The sequence below is a fragment of the Limulus polyphemus genome, unplaced genomic scaffold (assembly GCF_000517525.1).
Source record: "Limulus polyphemus unplaced genomic scaffold, Limulus_polyphemus-2.1.2 Scaffold1350, whole genome shotgun sequence".
Classification (NCBI taxonomy): Eukaryota; Metazoa; Arthropoda; class Merostomata; order Xiphosura; family Limulidae; genus Limulus; species Limulus polyphemus.
Window position 1 is genome coordinate 161,043 of NW_013666960.1, and position 19,695 is coordinate 180,737.

General features: G+C 29.9%; 1 protein-coding gene across 1 annotated transcript in view; it reads left to right on the forward strand.

Annotated features, from left to right (window-relative positions):
- The window catches only part of LOC106463215 (band 4.1-like protein 4), a 139,971-nt gene extending 120,949 nt beyond the window's left edge, over positions 1-19,022 (forward strand). The window contains 10 exon segments of the mRNA XM_022390663.1: positions 3,425-3,469; positions 5,661-5,726; positions 6,916-6,984; positions 8,080-8,148; positions 10,310-10,390; positions 10,882-11,100; positions 11,360-11,480; positions 13,859-13,935; positions 15,033-15,138; positions 15,413-19,022. Coding sequence (XP_022246371.1) covers positions 3,425-3,469; positions 5,661-5,726; positions 6,916-6,984; positions 8,080-8,148; positions 10,310-10,390; positions 10,882-11,100; positions 11,360-11,480; positions 13,859-13,935; positions 15,033-15,138; positions 15,413-15,535 — 976 coding nt within the window. The 3' untranslated portion in view covers positions 15,536-19,022.
- Positions 19,023-19,695: the final 673 nt, after the last annotated feature.

Here is a 19,695-nt window from a genome sequence, read left to right on the forward strand (position 1 = left end):
TCTCAAGTGGGGTATTTCAGGGCTCAGTCTTAGGACCTTTGCTCTTTTTGATTTACATCAATGACATAGATGAAAGGATAGTCAATAAATTATTTAAATTTGCAGATGATATTAAGGTCTTGGGTGTTGCTAGCTGTGAAGAGGATGCTGCTGATTTACAAAAGGATTCAGATCATTTAGTGAGTTGGGCAAATAAATGGGAGATGTGTTTTAATTATAATAAATGCAAGATAATGCATGTGAGTTATCATAATTTGTATGGGAATAACCTTAACAGTGTTATGAAGGAAAGGAATCTTGGTGTAATAGTCAATCAGTCTCTAAAGCCATCCAAGCAGTGTGGTGTTGCTAGTGGTAGGGCAAGTAGGATTTTAGGTTGTATCTACAGAAATATTGAATATAAGTCTGAAGCAGTTATAATTTCATTGTACAGGTCACTGGTTGGGCCACATTTGGAATATTGTGTTCAGTCTTGGACTCCTTACCTTAGGAAAGACATTGGAAAGGGTTACTAGAATGGTGCCTGGGATGGTGGAGTTGTCATACAAGGAGAGGCCCAAATCTCTCAAACTGTTTTCTCTTGAAAAAAGAAGAATTAGAGGGGATCTGATTGAGGTGTTTAAGTGTAAAGGGAATTGATAGTGTTGATTCATTATCTTTTTTTCATATTTAAAAGTGAGAATAGTAGGACTAGGGGACACAAATATAATTTTTGGTAAGTTAGGAGTCATCTTCAGGTAAAACAGTTTCATTCTTCTAACAGGGTGGTTGTTCTTTGGAATGGGTTGCCTTCAGATATTGTAGAGGCAGTAAATTTAAGTGAGTTTAAGAAAAAGCTTGATAAATGTAGGAATGATAAGGGCTGGCTATAAGATTTTTTTTTTATTATAATGCCAATTTAGTTTAGAGGATGGAACAATAGGTCCCATGTTGTTCCAAAACATTATGTTATGTTAACAATGTCATCATGTGTATTTTCTTCTATTATTTTAATATAAAGTTTCTATTCATGTTTTATAATTAACATCTTCTTTGAAAATTGCATAATCCTGGTTTATTTTACATAATTCACTCAGTTTTTGGTATTGTATAATTGCTACAAGCTTCCTTTACCTAATGAATAAAAGAAGTTGTTAGGTCACTTTAAAATTGTTTTTGTTTATGTTTTGATTATAAGAAGCAATACATAGTAGTTATTATTTGTTTTAAAAACATGTATTTATGTTTTTAAAATTGTTGATCAATTCAGTTACTTCTCAGTTTTGTTTTATAATGATTTTTTGAAAGTTATTTTAATGTATTCTGATACCAAATAAGTAACTTCACTCTGTTAAACAGCTTCATTTAAATAAATGATAACTAAAGTAACTTTAGAAGTTTCTAAAATTGGAATCTAGCGTAAAGTTTATGTACTTGTGATCTAAAACACTACACTTTTGAGGGGGGGTTTTAACCAGTGGCCTCACTAGGTACTTAAAAGATTTGGAGGTCGTGCCCATAGACATGGGAATTTTCAGCATGATATCGATCATGGTTTTCTATTCTGATTTTTAAAGATGCCCAAAGTGGATTCAGTGCAATGTCAAATAGAATCATTGACAAAAAAGGGCACTTATCAAGCATAAAGACTTTTTTGGGGGGAGGGGTGTCAGAGGAGACTATGGGGACAATAGGTTGCTGCTGGTGCACATAGGGTAGAAAGCCATGAAAAGCAAACAGATCCTGTTCAATCAGTCTTATAAACACTTATAAAATCTAAAACTAACAGGGCCATAGGAAGTGGTAATGCCTGTCAGGCCATGGCCTGACTACTTTCTCATGGCATGTATAGTTACAACTTATGTATTAAAACTTGCTTCTTTTAATTCAATACATTACATTGTGTGTATGCAGTATTTGTAGTTAAAATGACTCAACATTCAATGTCATAGCATTAAATTTTAAAAACATTTTTAGGAGGGCATGCCCTCAGACCCCCTTAAAAAGAGCATGCTTTGTATGCCAGTAGTGTGCTTTGCACACATCATGTGTCACATTGTTTAGCTGTGGCAATGGCCTGATCACTTCAAAATTGCTTCCTCTGACAATGACTAAACAGTGAATTCTTCCATATTAACACTTAATAACATACATAATTATTTTTGTTACTGTAAAGACCTACAAGTCCCTATGTGTCATTAATTTTAAAGCTGAAATGTCTTTTTTCTTAATAACTAGCAGTAAGCAAGGTGTTGAATCAGGCATATCTTTTATTAATTGTGGACAATTTTTTATGACTGAGGAAAAGCAAAATTTTGGGGCATAAGAGAAGGAAGGCAGAACTGCAGTCCACTCTGCCACACACACACACCCTGTGCTCATTACACATTTGTATTGTTTTATAAAAAAACAAAAAGAGAGAGAAATTTGCTTTGTTAAGAGTTTTGTGTAATTATTGAGATATTCTGCCTTTATTTGAAAGCTTTATTATTTTTTTGGACTTAACTTCCACAATCATAACTTTTGTTTTTATCAGTGTATAACAAATCTTTTATTCTGGTTAAGAAAAATTAAAATTTTACTACCAGTAATCTCAGGAAAATTATATATTAAAAACTTTTAAAAACAGAATATACTTACAGTTCAAAAAATAATGTTAAGCCCAGACATTTACAAACAATAAATTTTAAACTTCAAAAACTTTTAAATCCTCCAAATATTTAATTTCAACTGAAAAATATAACTTTGAAACAAGCAAGTTTAGGAAAAAGAACCACAAAGAAAACAACTGTTTTGGAAGTTATCACAAAAAATCTGCTTAATAACATGTACAATTCTCTAATTGTAACTCACAATAACCTAACATACCTAGTTCCCTAATTTCTCAATGTCTGGCGTATTTACTCTTTCTATTTTATAGTTTTATTTTATACCAGCCAAAAAGGTTACATTTCAACACATGATTAGTGTAGACTGTTTAAAGAATGTCTGATCAATGTGTTTAAATATCGCAACAAACTAATTTACGCACATACTTGGAGATGGCTTAAATGGGTAATGAAGAAAAACTTTAATATAAGTTTAACATAACAGCAAATGTACAATGTTTTGACAAGGTTTTGTCATCATCAGTTTTTCTTCATTACCCATTCAAGCACTATTAGTTTCAAAGTGGGTTCCTTGTCATCGTATTTTAATTTATGCACAGTTATGTACTACAGAGACATAAACCTCAATGCCACCTACTATCAGTCATTGTGCTAAAATTAACTAACTAATGGAAGCAAGCTGGTATTTTATAAAGAAACTCAGAAGATAGCTCATTTAATATGATAGGGAAAAATACATAAACTATAAAAATAGTAATAATTAACAAAAAATAAAGAAAATCCCCCTCACAAGTGAAATGTTAAATGCTTAATAAACTTTTTTTATATGCATTTAGGCCACAAAATGCTGTTGTTAGAGATTTGTCAAGTAGAAAAAGTGGGTAAGTCTCATGCATGATAGGAGAGGTAATTATTAGCATCTGAGAGAAAATAAAGTCAACAACTACATTTATTTTACTCTGTGGTTTTATAGTATAAAAACTAAATTGTGCTTACTATGTGTGTTATATGTGTAAATGGCAAGTACACAAAAAACTTTGTTTTTCCTTAAGATCTTTAATAGAAATCAAATTAAAATAATACTGTGTATTTGCTACTATATTGAATAATTTCACACAACTGCTTCGGAAGCTAGTGAATCTTAGCTTAATTTTTGTTTAAGCCAAAGATGTTTTTCAACTGTATTAGTTTTAAGGAGTTTAGAAAAGCATATATTCTGTGTTCATTTTGATTCCTACATGTCTGTGTTATGAAATATTGTTATTTATCATATGTTTGCTCATAACTTCCCTTGTTTTATTTATACAGTTCATTTTTAATACATATTGATCATCAGCTCTAGGTAGTCTAATAACATTACATATTTTATTCTATTTATTCAAACTTCTTGGTGTTTAATGAATGATAGTATATAAATGAAATTTTGTTATTTATGATTGATTAAAACTTAACTTTATCATGCTTGTTTTCACTATTAAGTTTTCATACTATACTTTTATTGATTGGAAGTTATTGACTTTTCTTCTGTGAAAATTTGGTTTTTTGTATCAAAATTTCTAAAAATTTTATCAATCCATGTAATATTAAATTATTTTGGTGATTTGATTCGAAACATAGAAGTTGTGATAATTCTATGTTAATTATGAACTTTGTAATGCAAGTTTTAAGTACAAGGAAATATGGATTTTAAGTTTGTAATTTGTTCTTAAGATTCCTAAAGACTGTATCTCTAAGACACCCACTTCCTATCTCTGCAAGCATAATGAAATTGGAAGTACCTCATCTGATGACTGGTTTGATGGCACTTGCCATCCTGCTTATTTAACCACATTCTATACAGTCTGTAGCTTACAGATTAGAATGTTTTGTTTTTCTTTTTTTTTCATCTAATATTTGTATGCTGTTCATGCTTTAGTGTTTATTAGTCCACATTTAATGGTATATGTTTCATAAAAAAATTAGTGAGTCATAATATGAATCCCCCTGATATCATAACAACTGAACATAATACATGAAGAAGTGTTTTTTCCAAGTACTTGAAATTGTTTCAAGAAATACAAGAAGAAGGACATGTTTGATTGATTACTTTTTATTAACATTTATAAAGTCAGTCCTAAAGTACATTAAAATTTTTGAATGCAAATAAACAATTCAATGGAGAAATTGTTGATACACAGGATAAATGCACAGTAAAACATTTAATATGATAAAAAGTTGACAATTATCATGTAAAATACACTGTACAATTGCTTGAAATTCAAAATCTTACAGTTCTGTTCCATACCAGTACAGCTTTCTGAATTGAAAAAACGAGATCCTTATATAGAGTGTGACTAGATAGACAGACACCCTATTTGAGACATTTTTGTGTTATACATTTTGCTAGTTTTATACGCTCCTAATGAACATGAAACACCAATGATGCTAGAACACTGAGTATACAACAACAAGGAAACTACTGTGTTGTATTCCCTGTATCTGTTCATAACACATATGTGTACAGTGTTGAAACTGAATTATCTTGCTGTCTCTTGATGAGTAATTTGTGTCAGTGGTGAACTGCTTGGAAAATAAAGTGTGCAGGAAAATTTGGGAGATGAAACAAATATTTGGAAGAAACAAGGTAATGCTTGTAATTTAAAATAAGAGAAATTATCAGTAATTAGTATGTTTATTAAACAAAAACCGAAATGGGAATGATGTCATTGACTTTGTTAGTTTTTGTTCATGAAACTAGCGAGTATGTTATATGTATATACATGCAGAGGTTCTTTGTAAGGTCACCTGCTTGAGCAGCAACCACCAGCAACAGGACTGCTGCTTTTATCAGACCTGCCATTTGGAGTTCTATGGTTAAACTGATATCTTTTGGGCTGTGTTGATCATCTCAAGTATATAGGGTCTTTGGATTCACCTCTATAGAAGAAGGGAAACTAAACCCAGCTCATGATGCATTCACGTGTCTTTATTGTGCAGATTTTTTCTCAATCCAGGTATGAGTGAATAGCTACAAATATAATCATACATTTCCAAAGAAGTTCATATGATCCTAACTACTTTTCTGTTTCTCAGGTACCACAATTCTGGAATGGAGACAGAATCTGAAGCAACCTTTCTGCATAAGAAAAAACATAGAAGGTAAAACTGTTGGAAATCAACCTGAGTTAAAAATCTAAATAGAAAAGAAACAGAACTGGCATATTACTGAATGTTTGGTTGAGAATCATTCATCTAACAATACGGTATATTTATATTATGCTTCAAGGAAAGGCATCACCAGTCTCTATGGTAGTCACATTAATTTCAAAATTAATTTCTTTTATTTTGAAATGTATTGAAATTTAACAGGAATCTTAAATATCAAAACATTTGTCTCCACTTATTTTAAATTTGTGACACGTAAGCAAAATCAGCTGTAAAAGGTTCATGTTAAGTAAACAAAATAATTTCTGTACAACGTAAAAATTGATGGACTGTTATTTTTCCTTTACTTACAGGAAAGAGGTAAAAAATATCATTTCTTAGCTGTCTGTTTTGTGAAGTACTTCTGTGCAAACACTTATTTAATTTCACTAGATTTTATATTAGTAGGTTTTCAGTAACAGGTATTATCATGGGTGTGAAACATGAATGTTATACCTCTTCATTGATTATTTGCATAACTGACAGCTTCAATTTGTAGGATTATATAAATGTTATCACCTTTGGTTCTTTAGCTTCTTGTCTTTTAACTATTTAGTATGTTGTGGACTATTATAAGGGCTTGAAATGCTGGAGATAATTTAATGATTACGTCATTCTTGATGCTCTGTATTTAACCTTCAATACCTACTATTTTTAATTGAACAGTTACCTTTTAGTAGTCAGAAAAGGTGGTAAAATTTCGGGATGTTGTCAGCGTGAGTGGTCATAGCCACTTTAAATCAAATTATTTTGATTAAGTACTACAGCAGATTTCACAAGCAGCCCTTCCCCTCTGCTATAGAAACAACCCTGAGTCCAGTGTATACACATTTATGTATGTGTACAGAATTCAATAATCATATAACCAGGAAACACATTTGGAAACTTTGTCTAGAAATATGTGTATATATTTATCTCAACATGGGTTCTACTTCTGCAGATACTATAAAACCCCAAATGGATCTTATCATTTACATGTTTTTACTTTGTTGTTTTGTCATTTGTTAGCTCATTTTTTGCCTGTGGCCATAGTGGTTTTGCTCAAAACTCTTTACACAAAAAAATGTTCACGTGATACATTTTTTTTGCAAATATGTAATAAAACTATATATTAAGTTCATGTTTTGATATTTGTTTTCTACAGACATAGGTCAAGATCCAAATCTCCAGATAACAAGAAAGGACTATCAGAAGAACTTAAAAAACACATAGAGTAAGTTTAGAGCTAAGAAAAATCACTTTATAGATCATTACTTGACAAAAGAAAATTACAAATGATATAGTAGAAAAGCTCTTAGTATTTCATCTATTTCAGGTTCTTTCTTATCACAGTTCATTGTTAATTTTTTTTTTTCACATTTTATACTGTCAATTTTAAATATGTAAGGAAGTAAAGTAAACAACCAAGAATTCTACTACAGAAAAAGTAGTTTCATTTGTAGTTTAAAAGTAAAGTATTATACAGATATAATATCTAAGAATTTAATAGCACTAAAGTAATTACAAAAAATGTAATAATATACACCAATAATAATAATAAAGTTGATTATTGTGAAAATTTGTTAGAAATAACATTAAGACTATTCATTGATGAATTAAGTTATTTTGACGAAAAACGAAATTTGTCAATAATATAACTTATTGAAAAATAAATATTGATCATATCAAAGAGAAGTTTGATATGAACAATAGCACTTATTGGTCATTTAATTTATGTTGAAAGTGTGTTTCTACTGTATCCTTGGGGCAAACTTTTGTTGCTAAAATTTCATTTAATATACACAGTTTTATAGCAGGTCATAAAAGCATATATTAATTTTGATCTATATAAAAAATGCACAGCTGGCTCAGTTTTATTGAGTAGCCCTCAGCAAGTAAAAAAATTGAACTGAAATTATCATAAAAGCTACCTGCACAAGATGAATGTGAAGACAAAAATAGTATGATGGATAATAAGAAATGCATGTTTTGCATATGTACAAAATTATGTGTGTGTGTATATATTAAATAAAATAGGAAAGAAACATGTTTACTCACATCAACTGAAATGGTTAAATTCAAACAATTTCAAATTTTATTTGCTCATCCAGGTTAATGACAGATAACGTTTTCGTGATGTCAATATATATATATGTATTTTAACAAAATGCATATTTTTGTTCATTAAATAAAGTACAGCTCTTGTAGTTGGAGTTTCAAGAATTGATTAAGATTAAGAAGTGATTCACCATCTTTTTCTTGGGATGTGTTTGGAAAATATAATTTTCACATTAAAAATAATGTATTGCTTTACTGTTTATTGTTTCAGATACTCTTTGATTGATCCTGAAAACATGACAGAAGAAGAAAAACGAAATATAAAATATACCAAGGTTGAGTAAGTAAAACCCAAGTCTCTTACATATTTTCTACAATAAAATTACAAAATGCACCAATTTTATAAATTTAGTTTTAGAAACAAGTTTATGTCTGCATAGCACAGGATATAATTAAAAAAAGATTTAATTTTCTCAAGCCTCGAGACTTGACTTAAATTATATCCATCACCATTGTATTTATTAATATATAATACTTTTTAACTAATAAAAAATCTGCCAAACAAGTGACAAAACTAGGTAAGTTTCACGTAAAACATTATATTTTATGTCATATTATATAATATATTTTTACTTGCAAAGAATAAAGCAACTTTCTAAAAGCTTCTACCTCTAGAAACAGCATCATAACCATAATCAATATTCTTATGAGATCAGATTTGGATTTCAAGTTATAAGTTAGAATTACATATATTTAATTATATGTATGGATTTATGACATTGAGGGTTTAATTTAAAAGTCAATTGATTGATTATTCCGACTAAAGAAGCTAAAAAAATGAAAATTAGCTATGAGGACTCCAAGATCATGCCCTTGTTTATTTGTATTTTGGCTTCCTTCACTTACTCAAATATGTAAACCCATACATATAATTAAATGTATAATTCTAACTTATAGCTTGAAATCTAGGTCTGATCTCATAAGAATATTGATTTCAGTTATGATGCTGTTTCACTTTACAGAAAAAACTGAGGGTTGAATTTAAAAGTAAATTGATTGATCATTCCAACTAAAGAAGCTGAAGAAAAGAAAAATCTTTAAATTGAAGTATATAATCATAAATCTACCAATTGTAGAAGCAATGGCAATTAGTCTCAACAGTGTACAAGAATGTAGCCAGGATGTTTTCACCAGGTAGTTGAAGCATTAAAATTGAGGGAGAAAGCAATTCTGTTAGTCTTGGGACCTTCATAATGTGACTCAATTTAACTGTACGTTTTTATATTGGATTCATAAAAATATAGTGTTTGTTTTATACTAACACAAATCTAAAAAACAGCCATTGAGGGGTACAAAATAGCAACACAATTCTTTTTTTTTTCTTGAAACAATCCCCAGGTTATTTTGGTACTAGGGCCAGATTAGAAGTTTAATCATGTGTAATATAATTTTTAGGAAGACCAAGAGGCTCATAAATCTATATTTCAAATATTACTTAAGTTCTGATAATTTTTATAGCCTTTCTCATTGAGAAAACATCAGAAGTTGAGGCATTTCTAAAATGATGTGGTATAGGAATATACCATAGGTTTCTCTCTTTCTGTAGTGTTAGTATTTATTCTTTTTTTTCTGAATATGTGCAGGTTTTCATTTAACACGTGTTAAACGTAAAAAAAGATCAACTTAAGAGTTAAGTTACCTCTGTTATTTTAAAGTTGGTAATACCTATTGTAGCCCACGGAGAACATTCGTACAACAACTTTATATCAGCAAGTCAGTAGCAGTGTCCTTCAGTGTTGTACGGGTAATTTCTAGAGGCTATGGCCCCACTTATATGGAATAAGAATGACCAGTCATGTGGTAGTGCATGTCACTCTGAGTAAATATGAGGTTTCTTCAAAGCTAGAAATCTTGCATTTAGTGAGCTTGACAGATGATCCAGGATTAGAAACATCTCAAAAAAGCAACTGTTGAATATAAAACAAATACACACTGTATTTTTATCTTAATATAAATAAAGATTGTTTTCATTGTGTCCAGTCTGTTTATTCCTTAACTTAAACTCAGCAAGTAAAAGTTTATCACTGTTCTGTAATACCATATCTTGGTAGAATATCCTGTTTGGCGGACTTATTCGATATAGCTCTAAAGTTACTTCAGTTCAGCTAAATTTACCACAATGATATTATGTGTATAAAGAGAGCTTTCAATATTCTAGAATAAGCTTTCCCAACTATAGAAACTATAAAATTTTAACTTGATTCAGTTATGATTTTGTGTTTACAAATATATACTGGTAACTACAGTTAAGAATGAAATTAAAGAAGTTTCAGTGTCATTTATATATGTGTATTTGGTATTTTATTGATCTGTTTTGTAAAAACTTATGATTTTATCCTGTGCTTGTTTTAAGTTAAACACTGTTTGTTTAAGTTTGTATAAATTTGAAATTTGTAGCCACTAATACCTATATGCTTGTTTGTTTTTTTATTGCTTTGCAGAACTGACAGTAGATTGTTCAAAATTCGCTATTCACCTTCTAGTGGTCAAGCTCACCGTCGAGTTACACGAGTGCCATCAAAGTAAGTATAAGACTTAAGAAGTGGATGAAATCATTTCAATATCTTGTTCATATTTCTCTCAAATGTACTAGATATCGGAAATTGAGTAAAAATGCTTTTATTAATAAAAAACAAAATAACAGTACGCTTCATTAAAGTTAGAATTTATCTTTTTTACCCCCCCCCCCTCCTGACTTCTAACTTTGAATGGTTATTAAGTATGCCCCAGGGGGATTCCAAAACCTCTTATTTTATTCATTTTCTTATTTTTTACAAGATTATCAACCATTTCCATTTTCCTTCTTGCTACTGCTATCAAATGACACCCACGCATTCTGTCTCTGTAAGGATAATGAAATAAGTGCCACACCTGACATGGGTACTTTTGATAGTTCATAGTAAAGATGTTTATATAGTGTAATATATGACAGTTCTGTACATTACCCAATAACAGAAAAGTTTCATGAAATATGATATATTTAAATAATTCTTTGAATTCAATAAACTTCCAGAAATTCTTCAGAACAATCGAAGAACAAAACATCAGTGGGGGATAATGACAGTCCACCACCACCTTATACAGAAAATGGTTCTATGCCTCAAGGAGCTTCTCAACCATCTTCATATACAAGTGCTTCTTATGCCATAACAACTCAACTAAGTGATAATATGATATCAGGCAACAACAGCAAAACCATCACAAATTCCAAGCCTTCCAGTGGAATGCAAAGGTATTAGCAAATATTTTTTTATATATGTGTTAGCTCCTCACTAGCTTAGCAGTGAGTCTACAGGCTTACAATGCTAAAAATCAGATTTCAAGACCCTTGGTAAGCCGAGCAGAGATAGACCATTGCATAGTTTTGTGCTTAATAAGAAGTAAATTAAACCAAATTTTAGTTTTATAGAAACTTAGATTTTGACAACTATTTGAATCTGTATGTTGAAAACACAATGCCACATGTTTTTATTTTTATACTGACACAATAGGGTCAGCTTATCTCTCCCAGTACCAGGAACGACAAGTGCTTCTTTAGTTCACAGTGGAGGAGGATTTGTACAGGCTCGGATGATTCCACCTAAAATTAATCATTCCTTTGTTCAAAACCCGGTAAGATGCTTTTTTTGTTATAATAATATTAGTTTTTATTCCTCATAATATGGTTACCTACAGTGGTGTAGTGCTAAATAAAGAATTGCCAGAACATGTTTAAACGTTCAAGGTGGGATTAATTCGAAATAGTGGCAGGTACGGTCTTCCAGCTAAAAAAAAAGTATAGGTACACCATGCCCACACATTCCACCCCACTACTCCTCTGGTTATCTATATCATTTAGAGATGGTAAAGCAGCAGTTATATAGTTTAAAGATATTTTTCATTTGAGTTTGATCTTAACCATCTTCAAGCTGAAACTGATTATACTGTCCAACTGTTGAATTATCTTACAAAATTCTTATTTTTCATGTTAATTTGATTTTTAAGTATAGCATATGGTATATTACTTCTGATGCGATAACAAATATTAGCAAATATTCTTACTTCAAGTTTTATATTATGTCATACTTTTCTTAAATTGTCTTCTGTTGCTAACACTAAATGTAGTTCTGATCATAATCTCAAGACCACCTTGTAAGGTTGTGTTGTTTAATCTTGGATGCTGTATGTTAACCTTTATAACATATGTGTGTGGAAAAACTAAAAAGAAATTTTGAAACACTTTTCAAAGGCTTACAATTTAACACATCAGTATAAATTAAAATTAAGTCACAAATTCCATAAGTAAAATACAAGTGTAGAATCTGTGACTTAAATTTCAGAAAATTCAGTAAGTTATTTATACAATCAAAGTTCTTTAGTTACTGTTAGTTTTGCCAACAAAAGTTTACCAAAACACTAGCAGATGATTAAATATGTTTCTTTTAAAAAAAAATCTTTGTTTATTTAATTTTTCATTTGACAGGATAATTACTGAACAACTTGTTTAATGAGTATTACACTAATACTATATATTTACCTTCATTGTTCAACAGCAGGCACAGTACCTAATAAGTAAACTTTACTTTTCTCTAACTAGATGGTAAAACAACTCCATTATTGACTCTTCAAAAACCCATACATTTTTATGATGTAATGATTTATATGAAAGATGTTACAACAATTTTGTAATGTCATTTCTCCTTTTTATTGTCTACTGTACACCTCTCATTATATAGATAGATGCATAAATTTATTTCTTCACTTGCTTGGTTGGTGACAATAATGGTGACTCATACTATAGTGTATATAAATATATATATATATATATATATATATATATAGTACTGGTTCTGAAGTGGTAACACTGGTGCAGATGCACTAGGCCCAATGATTCCTTAATAATATCAAAACTTTCAGTGATTGTTTGGAAAAAAAGTTTCAAAAAATCAAACATAAAAAAAGGTTCCTCTTCAATGCAAAGAAACAGTTGATAAAAGTAAAATTTTAGTTATAAAACCAGTAAAAGTGAAAGTAGATGCATTTTTGAGAATTAACATAACATATGTTTAGGGACAACAAGGGATTTATTGGTCCATCTTGGTTGTCCCGTCCTCTGAACTAAATTAAAACTTAAATAAATAAATCTACCTTAACTTCCAAGTGATTCCTGCTAAACAGCTGGTAGTTGCTTCCCCTGTGAGCTAGAAATCACATAGTTATTTCTCCTCTCATTAGACCTCCAACATGTGTGACTTAAAGTGTAAGTTAGTTAATTTAACTACCCTCCAGTGGCACAACGGTATATCTGCGGACTTACAACACTAGAATCCGGGTTTCGATTTTTGATACCCATGGTGGGCAGAGCACAGATAGCCCTTTGTGTAGCTTTGTGCCTAACTTCAAAACAACCAGTTAATTTAAACCAACACTGCTATGCGTGTATGTATATATGTGTATAATTCATAATCAAAAAAGTCAGAAATAAATTCTTATGTTTTTTTTCAAGAACAAAAAATAGCATTTGCAAATAAATAAAAAAAAAAGGTGAGCAAACATTTTTTGGCGATTACAGGAAAAAGAATATAGAGTAGGGGGCTTTACATTTTAACATCTGTGCCAGGGTCCTGCACATGCTAATTCCAGCCCTGTGTGTGCGTATATATGCTTGCAGTTAATTCAGCTATATTTTAAAAATATATCATGTTTCAGAATACTTGATCAAAACCTTGTCTATTGAACATGAAATTTTATTATATTTTAATTTTTCAGTATATCAAAACTCCTTTTAAATAAAAATCAATACTTAAAATTGTCTTAGTTAAAACCTGCCTTATCTTTCAACACAAATTTCAGTGGCCATAACTTGAATAGCTTTAACTTCTGGTTTTCACTTCATATTTGTATTAGCTTTTACATTTCTTATGTTTTAGTACAAAGTTTTTAAAATTACTAATTACCAAATAATGGAGAACAAGAGTTTTTGATGATGTTTTTAAATGGATTTTTAACAGGATTCAGACACAAAAAACAATGGAAGTATATTACAAACTGACTACAATAGCAGTCTGTCAAAATTACAGAACCTAAGGTAAGATGTTTTTTAAGAAACTAGTTTTGCATTTTTATAGTTATATTTTTAAAAAATCATATATTCTAAAAATGTATACATAATTTTCACGTAAGGCTGCAAGAAAATCAAAAATGATTGTCTTTACAGCTGTATAACCAAATGTCAATCACACAATTTATACATTGTACCATGAAAATTTCTTGATAGGTTGGAAAGCAAGGAATGAAACATACTTTCATCATTGATTTTCCAACGAAATGACTGTCCTAGTTGCCGGTCAAACCAATTAGGAAGTTGCCATCTCAGCCAAACATTGGGGCAGACTAACTACTCCATCACTGGCATTTCCTCATCTGACACCTCAGCAACAACTAGATTTGTAGTGCCAGTGTTTTTCTTTTCATCAGCTCAGATGAGATCATATTACATAATACTTTCATCACCATTGTTAACTTTCTCATTGACCTCTGACTCGTAAAGTAACCAATTTTCAAGAGGCTCATCAGTGATGTAGAGTTTCAGCTTGTCCATGTGTTTGATGTGCATACATATGTCAAATGATCACTGTAACTCGTAAATGTAACTCACTGAGCTGTCAACAGACGAGATGTGGAGCAGTCTAGCCAAAACTGAGTTATTTCTGCACTTCAGGTGCTTACCTCAACCTACCCATTCACCAGGCTTAAACTTTTGTTTTGTTGTTGTTTTGTCATAGCATTTCTTTTGACACACTGCCACTTGATCCTTTTCTTCCTGTACATATTTGTGTGGACACTGCAGTACTTCTACACTTGGTGGAGGGTTGTACCTCTGAGTCACTATTTAGGGAAAGGTGAAATTCATAAACATTTCATTCATTACACCTATATCAATTTTGAATCTCTGAAGCATAAAGACATTTTCACGTAATATTCAAATCTAATAAACTCTCTCATGCACTTTGGGTAACAGATAAAGGATTCGTTTATAAACTATAATTTAATCAAGAAATTATTAAACCACCTAACTTCAGTTATAAATTATGTATTTTTTGTTGTTTCTTGTGGTTCATTTGATTGATTTATTCCATAGAAACGTTGTTACTATAATAATACCTAAGTTTTTCTCATGCATAGAACACACAATGGAAATATACTTATCAATGGACACGTAAGCTCCACACCAGTATCTCCTTCTCCACGAGTCACTTTTCAGACACCATTGCAGTCTGTTGTTGGTAAGGTGAGTCAGATCTCAATAAATAATGAAGTAATTTCAAACTCTTCACTTTTACTTTGTTGAAGTCAGTTTATTAAGTAAACTATTTTTATGAATGAAAAATGCATTACATTTTAATTATTATATCACAAACTAGTATTGAGAGAATCAACATTAAGAAGTTTTTTAAATATTATTTGATTTGTTTGATAATATGGAAGACATTATTTTATAAAATTAAAAAAGGTAGGTAATTGTTAAATTATATTGAGATTACTGGAGTTTTTTCCTTATCTAGTCTTTCGGTCAGCCTTACCTGAGGAACCAAGCAAACTCAAGGATAACCACTGAACTTTCAAAAGCTGCAAGTGGAGACAAGTCACTGTCTGAAAATAATTTGGAAATGAGCACTGAGCTCTAACAAAATATTTTCTAGGAAACATGAATTTTTTTTGTTTTCTATATATAAAACTTATTTATCAGTGTTAAAGTAATAAATACAAACTATTTACATGATAAAGTCACAGAGAAAAGTCAAATGAAGATAAAAATTCTAGTTTCTTTTATTCCCTTGACCTTTTCTTATTTATCTAACCTTATCAATGGAACTACACAAAGGTTTTTCTCATTATACAGCTTTTATTATCTAATTTTTAAATGATACTAAGTAAAATCTGTTGATTGAGCCAAATAGAAACTGAATTTGGGCTTAAATGTAAATGTAGTACAATGTTGCAAAAGTTTCGTCTATTGTTTTGAAGTTAAATGCCTGATTTATATCGAACATTGATTCTAATTTATCAGTTAGTTTTACAGTCTGCACGGGCATTTATGTGCTGTATTAGCAATCCTTGCACCCAACTAAATGATAGTTGTAGGTTAAAAACTAACTGCAGGTTATCAGTCTGATGTATTTTAGTTTCAAGAATTATTTTGTACTTTTTTCAAGTTTTTCAAAATTTCCATTTTACTTTATGGCATATCTGTAAAGGTAATTTGTGTTTGAAAAGCAATCAAGTAAATCAGAATGTTGACCATTTACAGTAATGTTGATTAAAAACATGCATTATTTGACACCATTTGTTGTGCAGAAAGATCAGATTTTAATTATTTGCAGTTTATAAGATTTATTTATATTTGAGATTTTTAAAGACTATGTTTAAAATCAGTTTAGCATTTCAGCATGTAGAGGACAATGTTTAATGAATTACAATTGCTGATTCTTCTAGTGATGAAAATGTTAACTTAGTCAACATATTTGCGTAACTTGCCTATAATTTCTTTAAAAAACTGAAAACTTAGATCAAGTGCAATTTGAACTGATGAACTCTTGCATGTCATGCCTATGCCATAACTACCTAAGTTATTAGATTTGCATTCTTCCTTCTACATTTCTTTGATAGTTTTAGTGTTGGTTTACATAACCCTATAAATTATCTCTCATTGTCCAGCCCGACTAATGAGTTCTGATATTGAATGAAAGGCCTCTTGGGCAGTGACTTATGGGAGATAGAACACTGATCTGAAATGTTGTTTTTACACGCCTCTGATTTTGAATCCACAATGGACAAATTAAGAGGAATGTGTGAAACAAAATATCTACAGTTAATTCAACTTTTATCACAAGTTTTAGGCCTATTGGTTTCTAATGCTTCACCAGCTTTTGGAATTTAAGCCATAACTTTCAAAACATAAAATGTGTTTACGTAGTCATTATTATGCATGAATTTATAAAGTCAATGACTCAAATTAATCTGTTAGTATATGTAATAAATTTAGTTTAGACTGTTTTCAGTGTAAATTTATTTCTTCATCCAATAAAGATAAATAAGTAGGTTAACACAGATGTGTAAATGAAAATGTTATGTTTTTGTGATGTTTCATGCAGATGGTCAAGCAGTATATATACCATGTTACAGGGATGTTATAGTAGAAAAGAGTCATTGTTGGGTTAGAATATACACAAATTCTAATTAAACAATAAATACAAAGTTTTTATTTAAAAGTATATGTTAAACAATTTAACTACCTTATCTGAACTGTTTTAAACCACATCTTTCAGAAAAATATTTACTCCTATTCCAATAGGTTTGTGCTAACATAAAATAAACATATTTCCTAACTTAATTTGATTATTATATAAATGTTTTTTCATAAATAGCCATTGTTATAAAAAACCTTCTTAGTTTAAATAAATTGCCATTTTTGACGATTTTGTAAATTGAGTTTGAAAAATGACTAAATGACACATACTTAAATAAAAAGGTGTTAATTTAGAAATACACAGATTTGTTTTGAACACAAATTTTCAGAATGAGTAAAGATATTGACTTCTAAAAACTCAAGCTTAAGCTAACTATTTGTGCATTGGTAACATAGAGTAACCCATATCTCTGGAAGAATATGCTGTTCTTTATCTGTAATAAGTTTTTGATACACACCTAAATACATAATAATAATAAAGCTGTTTTTATCTCTTGTGATCATTGAAATAAAAATATACTTAAGAGGATAAAGAAGCACCTTTGTGGGAAGTTCCTAATGCATTTTCATTTCATTTATAATAAGTGAATATATTTTGTTCATTTATGTTTCTTAGTTAGACTAACACTGGTAGCGTAGTAACTTGTTCGGTATTTAAATTTACATGAATTTCATCATTCTTTGTGTATGTACAAAATGGTGTAATTAAGCACTAAAAGTAAAGAATGGCTATGTATTATTGAAGTTATCAAGATCTTATAACTTTCTGTAAACTATGTAACATTTTTGAAAGTTAACTGTATACTAGATTCAAGGTCTTATGTAACTCTTTGTATGTAACTTGAATATAAGAAAACTATTCTACCATAAATGATTTTAGTTTGTTTCATAAAGCACAAGTTGAAGATTTTTATCAAACATATTATACCTTCCTAATAGTGCCATTTAAAACTGTCATTGAGGAAGGTATAAAAAAAAAACCTTCTTAGAGTAGTAACTCATTAGTTTTATTTTTATATAAAGGTATTGTGTTTGTATGTGTCTTGTGAACTTTTTAAGGAGTTGTTGGTATTGGATTATGTGTAATTTTGCACATTGAAGTACTTGATATAAGAAAGCAGTAAACTTCATGTGCAGTGTGGCACTTGTTTTATTTTCAAGTTTATATAATAGAGCAGTTTTTGTTTGTGAGAAAATATAAAAGTAGGTCTTTATATACATAAATATAATTTGTGCCATCTTCACATCAAATTATATCCTGAGAACTTATCAACTGAAAAAAATTGAAATTTCATTCTCTGCCTTCATATTTTCCTCAATTGTTGTTCTATTTGAGTCACTTGATAAATGTATAGTTTTACTACATTTGAAACTGTCTTCAGTAATTCAAATTACTAATGTTTTGGATATTCTCACCTTGTGATATAATATTTAACATAAATAGTTTAACATAGGTTGAATGATATATAATTTTATTGCCTCTGCTTTGCAGTTTAGAAAGACCATACCTGTGATGAATTTTAATCCTTGCTTTACCGGTGATTTCACATGAAAAATATTAGTCTTTTAATAACAATTACAATTCCCAAAGAACTAAGAAATAAATTTGAATTTTAACTTTAATTGTTGCCTTTTGGTGATTATGAACAAGTAAATTTAGGTTTTAATAAGTTTGTAAGTTCTCTTAAAGATTTAACTAGTAATTAAAAGGTTCATTTTAATGTATAATCATAAATTGTTAATAAAACATCAGATACTATTACTCACCCCGTCTATTGTTACATATTGTTGGCTGATATGTACAAATTATAATATTATTCATATTGAATCATCAATTATGTGTTTGTAAGGAATACAATAAAAGCTGTATAATATTGGTACAAAACTTTTCCACAAAATGTAACATAATTTTTGTTAAGCAATAAATAAATAATGGTAAAATTAATTGTCATATTTTCACAAAAAGGAGTGTCTGCTTGATTGTTTGTGTCATTTTTGTAAAACTCTGATCTACAAACGTTAAACTAACCTATCAAAACGATCCAAAAATATTAGATTAATTGAACACCGAATATTCTAACTACACATTTATAAATTTTGAAAAAATGTGCATTCAAACTTCTACATGACAATTGCTCATATACATAGTATGCTTTATATAAAAAACATATTCTAAACATAAACGATATCAGATTATGAGCATCAATACAATATTACGTATCTGCTAGTTTGTTAATTTCCGGTAAAAATTCTTTCCGAGGTACATAAGCGATTCAAGTCCTTTCTTAATTAAACCAGTTTATTCTTTCTCGATACAAACTTTTAGTACACAGTAATTCCACAGTCAGTACGTTTCTCGTCAATTTAAACTTAACTTTTATAATACACGCTATAAATCACAGCGATTCACAAACTCGATAAGTTTGCTCTCTATGAGTGCAAAACATACACTAGCTCGAAATAGAATCGCAAGTTACCCGAAAATCACCGTAACTACTGTTCATTTTATCATCCCCTGGCTTTTCCCTGCCAGGCTTATATATTAACAAAGATCACACTCGAACTTCCCCGATAATTCGAGAAACTTGGTCAGGCATG